Here is a 14,453-nt window from a genome sequence, read left to right as displayed (position 1 = left end):
TGTACAAATTATTGATATTGGGGTAGGCCAAAAGAACTCGTTTGTATAATTTACATAAACTAAAGTAGTTTTCTTTGCAACCAAAATAATCATTAGATAAAGTAACAGCATATTTTAACTTACAATTAAATACTCTCTCTCACTCTATATATATACTTGATGCATGTTATTACGCCATACAAAATGATGCATCGGGTAAGTTTGATCTTTCATTTTATTTTTTATAACTATTTTATAAGTACAAACACTTTTTTCCTTTCTCGGTGATTAATCGGCGTTGAAGAGTTTGTTGGTCATACAAAGTGGATTTTTCCCTCTCGTTTGGTTTTCACCACTCCCAAGATCATTTTATTTTTATGTACTTCCAACCTACATAAGAATAGTTAAATTTACTGAATTAAAAATAATAATTTAATGATATTTATATTTTAATAAAAATAATTATGATATTTTCGTAAAACTTATTTGAAGATGTTCCAGATTGGCCCAAGGCCCAATCCGACTCTGCTTGGGTCTGTCTCGAGCCTGTCAAGAAGGCGACACCACACGATGGACACGCCTCTGGATTACGATGCTGGCCAATAATTGCTCACTGATCCAATAGTTGCTCACGTCCATGCAGGCCGAGAATTTCTCACCATCAGACCGGCAGGTTGCTTACGTCCGTACCCCCTAGACACAACAGACAAGATAAGGGTTGATAGCCAAACCCTACTTGACCAATATTCATACCCAGGCTTAGCCTTTGGGTCAAGTATGACTCTTCTTACCTATATTATAGCCGCATACTCTCGAACCCCCCACTGACTTGGGCGACGTAGCACATGCAGGTACACCACCCCTCTCCGGTGGAGAAGGATGATCAACGGACGGCTCAACAGAACCAGACGCGCGTCAGATAGTTCAAAGCCTAATCCCTCCGCATAGCGGATCCTAACCGACCAACCATTTTCTTAGCTCCAATCGGATCAGAAGATAACACAAATATCTTTTCATAATTTAATGATAATTAAAATGGGTGTAGTACATTATTATTCAAAATGAAATTTTAGATGGCTGACATTTTTTTAATGTATCTTTATTGATTAAAGTACAAGAGATTCTCTGTTTTCATCTCCTTGTTTCCTTGAAATTCAATCAAACAACAGATGTGGAAATTTCAACAACTTTGAGCAACATTCCACATAGGATAGTTAACCACTTTTAGCTAAGAATTTGGGTGTCTGTTTCAGAAGATTTCAGTCTGAAGAGAATGACAAAAGTTATCATAGGATCAACTTCTGGAAATTCCTATGACTGTGAGGATTTAGATCTAGAGCCCCTACAAAGAAGACTGCAAGAGCTACTTCGAAGAAAAAGATATTTGCTTGTTTTGGATGATTTGTGGGATGAGGAACAAGAGAATTGGCTGAAGTTGAAGTCTGTATTGGCTTGTGGAGGAAAAGGTGCTTCGATTTTGGTCACTACACGGCTTCCAAAGGTAGCAGAAATCATGGGAACGGTGCCTGCTCATAAACTTTCAATGTTGTCTGACAAAGACTGCTGGGAGTTGTTTAAACAACGAGCATTTGGACCAAATGAGGTAGAACTGACAAAGCTTGTGGCAATTGGGAAAGAGATCCTAAAGAAGTGTAGGGGAGTGCCTCTTGCAGCAATAACATTAGGAAGTCTGTTGCGCTTTAAAAGAGAAGAAAAAGAATGGATCTATGTCAAGGACAGCAAGTTGTGGAGCTTACAAGGTGAGAACTCTGTCATGCAGGCCTTGAGATTAAGTTACTTGTACTTGCCGGTTAAGTTGAGACAATGCTTTGCCTTCTCTGCTATATTTCCAAAAGATGAATTAATAAGTAAGCAGCTTCTAATTGAACTTTGGGTGGCCAATGGATTCATTTCGTCCAATGAAAGTTTGGAAGCGGAAGATATTGGTGATGAGGTGTGGAATGAATTATATTGGAGTTCATTTTTTCAAGATGTTCAAACAGATAAATTAGGTATGGTTACACATTTCAAAATGCATGATCTTGTTCATGATCTTGCTCAATCTTTTGCAGAGGAAATTTGTTGCAGTGCATATAATAATGGTATAATTAATATGCATGCAAGAATCCGTCACTTCTCAGTTTATGGACAACACGCATCTGAAGATTACAGTTCAATCCAGTTGCACCATGTCAACTCCTTGAAGACCTACATAGAGTGGAATTTCAATGATGCTGGCCAACTTTCACCTCAAATATTGAAATTTAATTCTTTAAGGGTGCTTCGGAGCAACAAACTAAACATTTTGTCAGCTTCGATTGGTCGTTTAAAATATCTAAGATACTTAGATATTTCTCATGGAATGTTCAAAACTCTTCCACAATCTCTTTGTAGGCTTTGCAATTTGCAGGTTTTGAAATTAGACCATTGTTATGATCTACAAAGTTTGCCTGATAGTTTGACACACTTAAAATCTCTACAACAACTATCTTTGAGAGCTTGCTATTCACTATCAAGTTCGCCCCCTAAGATAGGAACGTTGACTTCCCTAAGGACTTTAAGCATATATGTTGTTGGTAAGAAAAGAGGGTACCTTTTGGAAGAATTAGGACAACTAAACCTTAAAGGAGAGCTTCACATCAAGCACCTAGAGAGAGTAAAAAGTGTAACACATGCCAAAGAAGCCAATATGTCCAGTAAACACTTGAACCAATTGAGGTTGTCATGGGGGAGAAATGAAGAGTCCCAATTACAAGGAAATGTCGAGCAGATTCTCGAAGTGCTTCAACCTCATACCCAACAACTTGATTCTTTGGGTTTGAGAGGGTATACAGGTACATATTTCCCACAGTGGATGTCTAGTCCTTCTCTAAAAGGTTTAACTTCTTTAGAGATCACGGATTGCAAAAATTGTTTACTCCTTCCAAAGCTGGGGAAACTATCTTCTTTGAAGAATCTAAAAATATCTAACATGAGTCATGTAGTATACCTATGGGAGGAGTCCTATAATGGTGGAGTTGGAGGTTTAATGGCTTTGGAAACTCTTATTCTAGAAAAGCTGCCAAACCTGATAAGGCTATCAAGGGAGGATGGAGAAAATATTTTCATGACTCTTAGTGTGCTTGAAATAACTGAATGTCCTAATTTGTCTGGTTTGCCTTGTCTTCCATCTCTCAAGAATTTGTATTTGTATATAGAAGGGAAATACAATCAAGATTTACTAAGATCAGTTCAAAAATTTCAGTCTTGAAACGCTGCATTTTTTGAAGAATGATGAGTTAACTTACTTTCCAGATGAGATCTTACTAAACCTTGCATCTGTAAGGACATTAGGCTTTCATCACCACTCCAAACTCGAGGTACTCCCAAATGAAATCATTGACCTTCATTCTCTCCAACACCTGTATATTACCAACTGTGTCACTATTGAGTCATTGACAGATGAAGTATTGAAAGGACTATCCTCTCTCAAGTTGCTAGAGATAGTGAAGTGCCACAAGTTTAATCTGTCAGAAGGTTTTCAATACCTAACTTGTCTAGAGACATTGGTGATTGCTAGTTGTCCGGAAGTAGAAAGTTTGCACGAGGCTTTGCAACATATGACTTCTCTGCAATGCATAATATTGTCTGAACTTCCAAAACTAGAATATTTGCCTGACTGTTTGGGAAACCTTTCCTTACTTCAGGAATTAATTATTCTTGTGTGTCCTAATTTGAGCTGTCTTCCGGCGAGCATCCGATATCTTAGCAGTCTAAAAAGATTGTGTATTCAATGCTGCCCTCAAATAGAGAAGCGATGCCAAAAGGAAATAGGCGAGGACTGGTTAAAAATAGCCCATGTTCAGCGTATTGAAATAGAAAGTAGGAAAGTAGGATATGGTGGACGTGGTGGTCGATGTTATGGGGCCTATACATGTTTCGCAGGGTCCTCCGTATAGGGTGCACCATTAATCGGCGGATGACTCCATTTATCAGGTACACACTACCCTGCACTGATAAAGATGTGTCTCTAAACTTGTCTTTAATGAACTATTTTACTATAATGCTTTGTATAGACACCTCATGACAAAACTCTTATTAGTTTTATTTGGTATTTATTTATATTTCAAGATATGTAAATACATAATGAGTAAACAATCATTTGAGTCTTTGAATATATCAAGCGGTGTTACTGAACTGAACTTGTATAGAACAAAGCATTGGTTTGTAAATAGAATGGAAATACAATCAAGATTTACTAAGATCAATTCAGAAATTTGATAGTCTTGAAACACTACATTTCTTGAAGAATGATGAGTTAATTTACTTTCCAGGTGAGATCTTAGTAAACCTTGCATCTGTAAAGACACTATATGCTTTCATCACCACTCCAAACTCAAGGTACTCCCAAATGTAATCATTAACCTTCATGCTATCCAAAACCTGCATATCACCATCTGTGTTAGCATCTATTAAGCACAGACACGGACACCGGACACTGACATACCGACCTAAATAATAATTTAAGAAAATCACATAATTCAATGTAATAATATGTGTCGGTGTCGAACACCACGCATATCTTACCATGGGGCACGTCTAAGCCGAGAAGCGTATGTACTTCATAGGTCAGCATTGACTCATTGACATTGACAGTTGAAGCATTGAAAGGACTATGCTTTCTCAAGTTGCTAGAGATAATGAAAAGCCACAAGTTGAATCTGTCATAAATAGAGTTATATATTTGCTTAGACAAGGTGAGATATATTTGAAAAAGTAGGCTAACAACACAACTTGAAGTTAGATTTCCAACATATAGATTCCTACTAAATATTGAAGCATTTCAAACTTTCCTTCCTTAAACCAAAACAATGTGGGTATTAATTAAGTAGAACTCTTTATCTTTCATTTTTGAAGATAAATACATTTTTTTTAAGAGACCAAAATTTTGATGTTTTTGACTCTTGATTATATATATATATTTTTTTTGTGTAAACCCATATTTTTATATGGTTTTATCTACATTTTTTCATTTTTGATAAATAAGTTCTACTGATACCTCACCAAAAACTTAAAATATTGCTAATTTCAAAGAGCAAACTCAAACTTAATTTCAAATCATACCAATTTATTAAAAATATTATATCCAACTCCAAAAGAAATCAAATAGGTGACATTAAGGTTAAAAACTTATGACATGATTTGTCACTTAGTGATAACAAAATAAATTATTGCATGGAGGCTCAAAGGGGTTAGCAAATAATAATAATAATAGTTTGTAAGGCTCAAGTTACCAACTTTTTTTACTAGTATAGTATAACATGACCAATACTCTATAGAAAATGACCGCAAATTCGAACAAAAATAGCAATAATATGAAATGCTAATATAAAAATAAATATAGTAGAAAAGTGGATTCAATATTTGGCTCATAGTCTCACTAATTATGCTATACAGAAAAGAGGTGGTGATTATAATGAGTATTTTCCGCAGCAAGCCCGGATAGTTAACGAGTTCCTGAACTTCGAGGGTAAGCTAGCCCTCTATTGTAAATGATTATAAATAGTTCATTCTTGACCTATTTGCATACTCTCTCCCACTTTGTATATCTCTATTTCTCCTTAATCCACATTTATGAAGGACATGGTTGTGGCCAGAAATGGTCTTCCTAACAATATCAGTGCAAAACAGTATTCTTTCATATCCATTATCACAAAGCTTGAGAAAAGGTTTCTTGTTGGATATGTGGTGCAAGATTCTCTGTAGATGAAGATGGAATGGGTGGATTTGGTTGTGATTGTAAGCAAGTCCAAGGTATGAGGACGGGTTTGTGGCGATGGATGGGGTTGAAATGGTGATTGTGTTGGTAGTTGGTGGAGGATGGTAGGGATAAGGTGTTTAATACTAGATAATCACCACCTAAGCACATGTTTTTCTTTTACAGTGTTTTAGTAAAAAAAATCAAAATTAAGTTATATAATGGATAAGTAATGATGCCATGGGAAACAAATTAAGTGAAGGTAAACTTGGAAGAAAAAAATGAAGAAATATCAAATTTAACATATTTTATGATTAAATATTTTGGACAGATAAATTAAAAGAAGCCATGTTTTTAGTGTCCAAAATCATTCCTATTGTAGGGAGTTGTTCCTATTTTAATGTAATCTACCTCTTTTATTACGTAATAATTTAAATAATATTATAAAAAGAATATAATAGTAAATAAAATATTTTAAATGAAGGGTAAAAATGGAAGAAAAAATCAAACCCAAAGTGATGTATCCTTTTAATATATTTGTATGGGATATATTATATATCAAAAGAGGAATAACTACCAAATAAAACCAATAAGAATTGCCTGACCAAAAAAAAAAAACAATAAGAATTATGTCTATACAAAATATTATCTTAAAATAGTCCATTTTTTAGCAGATTCGCAGGACATGTTCTTGTATGCATTCTAGCCCTCTAAAATGCTTGTAACCAACCAGATATCATCTACACAAAAAGATAATGTGGAATGTACTAGAAAAGTGGAGTGAACTAATATTTATCATGTGTATCTTTGATATTATCGTTCACTTATCACTTCACATTGTTCACTTCACCTTTTAGATATATGCATAATAAACGTTGTAAATCTATGAAATATCGAAATAAGAGAAACAATACATACCCATACATATACCTCTCTTCTTCAATCTTCTTCTTGCACCACCGTCAAGCTTGTAGGAATCCCCCAAGAAAAATTGATGATGTCGTTTTGGTTACAGAATCTGAGGCATACAATTCCAACAAGAATAGTTTCTTACCATGTGGAGCCTTAACAATGGCTGAGATTGGATTTTGAATGATTTTTTTTTTATCTTAAGCAATATGATTACAAGCATTGGCAACTGCAAATAAACCCTCTAGAAAAGTCTGTGATTTTGACGGATAAAAGAGGAGTCGTTTAGAATTGGTATCGATTGGAGTTGCGTATTGAATGATTCTTCAATCTTCAACTCAAGTAGATACCAATCTCAAACGGCGCCGCTTTTATAAATCACAATCATAAATTTTTCTAAAGGGCTTCTGCTGGTGTAAATGCTTGTAATCATATTGTTTGTTATCAAAGAATTGTTCAAAATCTAATCTAAGACATTATTTTGGCGCTATAAGGTACACAATTATTCTCGTTGGGTTTTTCCACCTCAGATGCTACAACGAGAAGGATAGCATCAAGGTTTCTTGGTGATTCCTACAAGCTTGTCGCTGGTGTAAGAAGATGATTAAAAAAGATAGGTATATGTACGGGTACGTACTCTCTCTCTCTCTCTCTCTCTCTCTCTCTCTCTCTCTCTCTCTCTCTCTCTCTCTCTCTCTTCTCTCTCTCTCTTCTCTCTCTCTTCTCTCTCTCTTTTTTTTTTTTCTCTCTCTCTTCTCTCTCTCTCTCTCTCTCTCTCTCTCTCTCTCTCTTCTCTTCTCTCTCTCTCTTCTCTTCTCTCTCTTCTCTCTCTTCTCTCTCTCTCTCTCTCTCTCTCTCTCTCTCTCTCTCTCTCTCTCTCTCTCTCTCTCTCTCTCTCTCTCTCAGATTTACAACAGTAGTCATGCATATATATCTAAAAGATAAAGTGAACGAAAGTGAAGTGAAAAGTGAACACTAATCTCAAAGACATGTTCACTAGTTTACTCCACTTTTCTAGTTCACTCCTATAATTGTTTGTCTATTTAAATCACAACAGGCTAGGATCTAACAATGAAGATCTTAGTCCATGTTTCTCTAACAACCAGTACACCTAAAACATATTTGTAAAAATAATTTGTGTTTACATGTTTTGAGATCATAAAAAAAAAAAAAAAAACTCATCTAACACCACCACGTCAAAGTATCTCTTCGCACGCTCCTCTGGATAACTCTCTCTTTTCACCTACTCATCACAGTTTCTATCTTGTATATCCAAGGGTATATGCATAGCAAAGAACACCTCACTGCACAAGTTAAAAGAAATCATGTAAGTATCATTTAAATTTAATACCTCTAGTTTTGGTTCTTGAGAAAAATCAAATGAGTCGATTTTGTTTTTAGTCATTTTTCGAACTAGGCACGATAAAACTTTTCACAATATTGGTATGATATGAAAGGGATTTTAGTATCACTTTCAAAGAAGAGAAAATTTAAGATAAATAATCTACATTATTAATAGATGAAAGAATTAAATGAACGGATAACAAAACGATTCTTACCTGTAGACTCCAAATGAAAATGATGTGCTTGAATGATTAAGATCGTAGGTGGAAATGATGGTGGAGGTGTGTGAAATATTGTAGTAGCTAGGCGTTGTATGAGATAGGTGGACATAAAAAACATGAGAGAGAGAGAGAGAGAGAGAGAGGAGCATATGTGGAGTTTTTTTAGTGAAGTGAGCATGTTCCCAAGTACACTTAAATAGATGACCATGTATGAAAAAAGAGATTAGTGTGACCAATGAGAAATAACAATGAGTTGTCATAACCAATGAGAAGAGAGCTGAATTGTCATGACCAATAAGAGTAAAAGGTGACCTGTCATGACCAATAACAATAAGACATGTAGTGTGAAAACAGGAGAAGAGAAGAAATCGTGCGAAAATATTATCATCTTAAAATTGCACAAAGAGATAAAATATTTGGGACATTAATAAATTTATTATGTAAAAATAAAAAGAAAAAAAATATAAGCACGAATTGCGCATCAAAGCACGGTTTACGTGTCAAAATTCAATTGTTTGTTTGTCGCATTTAGATTAAAATAATTAATGAAAAAGAAGACATAAAAATAAGAACATTGCAACAATTTTAAAATTCTGCCACGTTAGACTTATAATGTTCTATACGATGTTTAAATACAAGTTATACAGAAACAGATGTTGAATAAAATGTTTCGAACACTAAGCTAACACAAGACAAGAAAAATGCAAAGCATAAAATAAAAGGCACAGTGAGTTTGTTAACCCAGTTCGGTGCAACGTCACCTACTCTAGGGGCTACCAAGCCAGGAAGGAAATCCACTAGTGTAGTCCGTATTCAAAAGCTCTCAGCAAACTCCTCGTTTGCACTTATGACCTAGGACCTACCCGTACTGACTTCAACCTAGGAACTCCTAGATCTGAGATCCCATCTTACTCCTTTACAACTGATCACAGCCCCTGTGATACTCAAGTACAAATACAATCAAAATGAAGTTACCTTCAAACAACACAACTGAACACCGTACTTCACAGCTTTGGTGCAGTTTACAAACTACCTAACTCTTTGCTTAAAAGCTTCAGAGTAGTGCACAAATTACAACTCAAACTCAGTCCTAAACATGCATCAAGAGGATACACGAAAGGCTCACATAAACAGACTCAAAACCCTAGATGATTTATTCCTCAAATGACGGCTTGAATACTTCTCTAGGTCTTCCAGTCTTGTTTAAATACTGAAGCAATACGGGTTAGAAGACTTGTTGGGCTTCAGAACAATCCGATGATCCAAATCACGTACAACAGAACCAGAAAAGGAAACTCCTAATATGTAGGCACACTATTAGAAACATCATGATCACCTCCAAACTTTCCTAAGAAAATCACACGATCTTAGGAAATCACAAACTATTTGATCATGTGCTAAAACACGCAGCTTGACCAACAACAATAAAGGCGTGGATTCCTTAAATAAAATAGCGCGTGCTAAAAACAAGGCAGGTGCAGGTCAACTGAACCATGCCAGGATGTTGGCACATCGTGTTCAACATCTCACATGAATATTTGTTTTAGGCAAAAGTGAAGCCAATATACAAATATCCAACAATCTCTCCCGTTGACAAATTTTTGGCTAGAACAACTGTAACACCCCGTTTTCCCAATATGAAAATTTCTAAACAATTATCAGAGTAAACATCATAAACGGGATATCACATTCAAACCTAATCCAAAATCAGTTAAATAACAATTTAACTTTCAACAAAATATCTTAAACATTGTAGCGGAGTTAATTCAAAAATCCATAAATCGTTTTGGCACGTAGGCCCCATCAAAATATCTTAAACAGTTAATCAACTTCATAAAATGTCATAATTGTTCACGTAAGAGAATGAAGCATGCATATTATAAAACCCCATCCCGTTACGTATCAGAGCGACCTAGACGACTCAGTGAGGCAAGGCCACTCACGACAGCACAACAGCAACTAAGCACGATCACCTGCAAGTTACTCATACGAAGAGCAACATTTCCAAGCAGAAGGGGTGAGATTTCATAACACAATAATATTAATCAATATAATTCAAAATCATAATTAACAACATAAACAATCTTAAGCATCATTGCATCTTTGATAAACAATTATCAAGTAATCACATCATTTCAATCATCATCAATAACATAACATCTTTTGACTCGACAAATACGACAATGCAAATCTAAACCTCTTATATGCATGTGGTACCAATCAGGGCATGAGCCCCCAACAGTTTAGTATTAATATACTTTCAGGGCATAAGCCCCCAACATTTATTTGAGTTAATGCTCCATCGTGGTGAGGACTAAGCTCCAGGGCATGAGCCCCCAACATATGAATGCTAATGCATGGACTCAATCAATCTAAAACAATCTTAATCAACATCTCAATATGCATCCAATAATTTGGAGCTCAACAACATCTTATAATGACTCATGCAACTTAGTTAAATAACAGCAGCAGCATAATCAGATCACAACAGCATTGTAATTTCATAACAACAATTCATTTTCAACAACATCAAGGTTATTCAAGAATAAATCAAGTAATGCATTTAATCTTTAAATCACATTACAACAACTTAACAATTCATAACAGTCTCACAGACCTCACTCAACATATTAAATAGGTTTCCTTACTACCTAAAGTTTCATTCCTAACCAATCCAAACAACTCAGGTCACGACATTATCAAAAGCACTCAGTTCTGGAAGTGCTCGCGAGGCGAGAGCATCTGCTCGCCATGGCGAGTACAAGCCAGGTTTCCAACTAAGGTTGTTCCAGTTTCAATCTTGTTCTAAATCATCCTCTAATCTTTAATACACAACTAAAGGCACTCAAAAGCATCTAAGGTTCAACTCAAAAGTCAAAATTACAAAATTCGACAAGCTCTCTGGTCATGCTCGCTATGGCGAGTAGGGTTGCTCGTTGTGGCGAGCTACGACTTGTAACTCGCGAGGCGAGGGGAAATGGTTCGCGTGGCGAGCGATGAACTTCATCACTCGCGAGGCGAGGATCATCGTTCGCCAGGGCGAGCGATGAATACAGGCTCGGGCAGAATTGCAGTTTTTACAAAAATCCATCAAATCTCTTGGTTTAAAGCCTAATTTTGATTCCTGAATTCATTCTAATCATAATCTAAGGTCAAGGGACGTTTTCTACAACAATCTAACAGTTAAACATCATCGGATCATCAATTTCTCCTATTAACCCTAATTTCAAAACTTTTCTAATTCAATCCTAACTTTGTTAATTGATCATCAGAATCATACTAATTAACATTACTAAATCATTAGTCTCACCCTTACCTTGTATGAAGAAATCGCAGCCTTCCCTAGGTGATTCTCTCTTCTCTTGACTTTTCCTCCTTTTCTCCAAAAACAGTCGTACGTACAAATTTTCTACAACCTAGGTCTTTCCTTTTTATATCTCTTCCCAATATCTTATCTTATCTCACTTTCTCCCCCAAAACTCTCTAAAATCTCAAAACAGCCCTCAACTAAATATTTTATTTTATTTTCAATCTTATTTTATTTAACAATAAAATAAGTCTCATAATCTCATCAAATCATCAAAACACATCAAATCATCCAAATCATCTAAATCGTCATAAATCAACAAAATTCACACATATATTATATAAATATAATATAATCGTCTAAACTCGATTAAATAATTAATTAAACGAAAGTGGACGTTACAACAACTTATGGCCAATCCAATCAAAACCGAGAGATAACACACTCAACCTTTTCTTCAATCATCACAAACAATCAACTATCAAGAAAGGTACACAAACTCCGATTATCAATAGATACCACAAAATATAAATCCTTAGTCACTTCCTAATCTTCTGGACTTGGAAGAAGTATATCACATGTCTCATAATCTACTATCATAATTTTTCACAAATAATCATCATATGAAACAGTAGATAAAAGAAAAAAGGTACCATACTAGAAAATCAAAGACTTGCAGCAGCGGATACACAAGGGAAAAATAAATTCTCATTAAACATGCAGAAGCTACCTAGAATGTTCTAACCTTCCATCAAACATTCACAGATATTGAAAAAGAGGTTTCCATATACATTTGCAACTGCAAAACATTCACAGAATCACTCCCACTCAAACCAAGACACAATCATTCCTTTCTTTTGCTTCTTGAGAAAAGTAGCACATTCAGTTCTGATGTGTCCATAACCTTCACATTCATGACATTGAACACCTTTGTATTGATTGTTCTTTTCATCAACTCTATCATTTCTTCCATTGCTCTGTTGCTTATCAATGTTGTATCTGATGTTCTGACCACCACCTCTAGATCTCCTACTTACCTGTTTCATCATCCTATTGAACTGTCTTCCAAGTAAAACTAAATTCTCTGAGAAATTCTCATCATCTGCAATGTCTCCATATGCCTCTTCTTCAGTAGTATTTGCTGCAAAAGCAATGCCTTTTCCTTTCTTCTCAGTTCTATTGTCCACAACCAGCTCAAAGTTATGAAGAGAACCTATAAGTTCTTCCACCTGCATGCTAGAGATGTCGTGTGCTTCTTCAATTGTTGTGACCTTCATATCAAACCTCTTGGGTATAGATCTGAGAATCTTTCTTACAAGCTTTTCATCTGACAGCTTTTCTCCAAGAAAATCAAAAGTATTTGTAATGTCAAGCACATTCATATAATAGTCTTGTATAGTTTCATCTTTAAACTTTCGAATTTTGTAGTCAAAAGTTGAATCCTTGAGCTTTTCACCTTGGATGTGCATTCATGAGCAGTCCTAAGAATTTCCCAGGCATCTTTAGCAACAGTGCATTTCTTAATGAGTCTGAACATGTTTTTATCCACCCCATTGAAAAGTGCATTCAATGCTTTGGAGTTAGCTAGAGACAACTCCTCTTCAATTGTGGTCCATTCCTCTTCAGATTTCACCACATCAGTTTTGTTTCTTACATTTATATTTCTATTGTTGTGGTTCATCCCATCTTTATCATATATGTAATTGACTAATTGCCGCTTTCTTTATTATCAATATTCCTTACATTTATATTTCTATTGTTGTCGTCGGCTGTTTTGTGTCTCTTTGTTTGTTTGTTTGTTTGTTTGTTTGCGTCAATTTTTTTGCTTTTGAGTTTTAGTCCATATTTTGTATTTTGAGTTTTAATATGTAGTTTAAATTTAATTTTTTTTATTGAAGTATCTCAGCCGTATAGTATCTTAAATTTTAAAAAATTTCCCGTATCGGTGTTGTATCGTATCATGTATTTGGGCTTCATAGATCTTTTATATATCTATATCTATATCTATATTATATATAAAGAAAATAACTATTTTCAGCTTTTTTGTGCTGACTTTTTTTCTTTCCGAAAATACCTATAATTTTCAATACAAATAACACATGTAACAAATAGATAAGAATAAATTTAAATATTAAAAAAAAGTAAGTTTTGTTTCCTTTATCATTTAAAAAGTGTAACAAACTAAATGAGTATATTTGTACTTAATTTTTTAATTATCCCAATTATACCCTTAAGTAACTTTTTATATAATAAAGATTGTTGTTGGTGTCATTAAAAAAATTAGATTATATTTTTTTGTTATAGTGTTGATGTCATTGAAATAGATAGTTATGGTGTTTTTTTTTTGTAGAAAGATAATCATGGTTTGTTATAACTTGAAAGCAACAAACATTTAAATTTTTAGTTTTAATTAAAATAAAAATAAAAATAAAGACAAAAACACCTTTCATAATTTTTAAATATTAGCGCAATAAAAAGAGCCAAAAAAAACAACGGGCACTTCGCTAGTTCCAAATAATAGCAATGTACCGTAGCAGTTTGAGAAGTTAGACTCGATTATTTAATCAAGTTCAAACGTAAATGAGCCTAACATTGGTCCTACTTGTTTGGTTCATAATAATCTTCGTTCTTTTGGTTACAAACTAAAGAAAAAGCAAGAAAAAAAAAAAAAAAAAAAAAGTATGTACAAAATGCTTGCTGGAGGGAAGGTATGGGACCTTCAGATCAATGCTATAGTAAGTATGTACAACTATTTTCTTCTCGTAACATTCTTCATTTAATAACTATTTTAGAGACCTACATTATCTAAAAAATATTTGCATAGATTCATATTTTGTTGCAAAGTCATATGGTTTCAGCTAGCCAGCTGCAATCGTTTTTGTTCTAACAGATAGATTCAGTAACAAAAAAGTCATTAGTCACCACTTTATCTGCAGTAATGACATTAACATCTAAA

The 14,453-nt window shown here is 34.6% G+C and overlaps 1 protein-coding gene and 1 long non-coding RNA gene across 2 annotated transcripts; one reads left to right on the top strand and one right to left on the bottom strand.

Moving 5' to 3' along the window:
- The first annotated feature begins 1,252 nt into the window (after nt 1–1,252).
- On the top strand, nt 1,253–3,229 carry LOC11413994 (putative disease resistance protein RGA3). The gene has a single exon (XM_024784781.1). It carries the CDS (start codon nt 1,253–1,255, stop codon nt 3,227–3,229), a length of 1,977 nt encoding a protein of 658 aa, XP_024640549.1.
- Nucleotides 3,230–7,691: 4,462 nt separating this feature from the next.
- On the bottom strand, nt 7,692–8,342 carry LOC120580606 (uncharacterized). The gene is made up of 2 exons (XR_005646399.1): nt 8,185–8,342; nt 7,692–7,929 (listed from the first exon to the last, which is right to left on the bottom strand). It is a non-coding gene; the product is annotated as an uncharacterized lncRNA (long non-coding RNA).
- Nucleotides 8,343–14,453: the final 6,111 nt, after the last annotated feature.

This window comes from Medicago truncatula, chromosome 5, assembly GCF_003473485.1.
Source record: "Medicago truncatula cultivar Jemalong A17 chromosome 5, MtrunA17r5.0-ANR, whole genome shotgun sequence".
NCBI lineage: Eukaryota > Viridiplantae > Streptophyta > Magnoliopsida > Fabales > Fabaceae > Medicago > Medicago truncatula.
The sequence above is the reverse complement of the archived record's forward strand: the minus strand, read 5'-3'. Positions and strand labels throughout refer to the sequence as shown.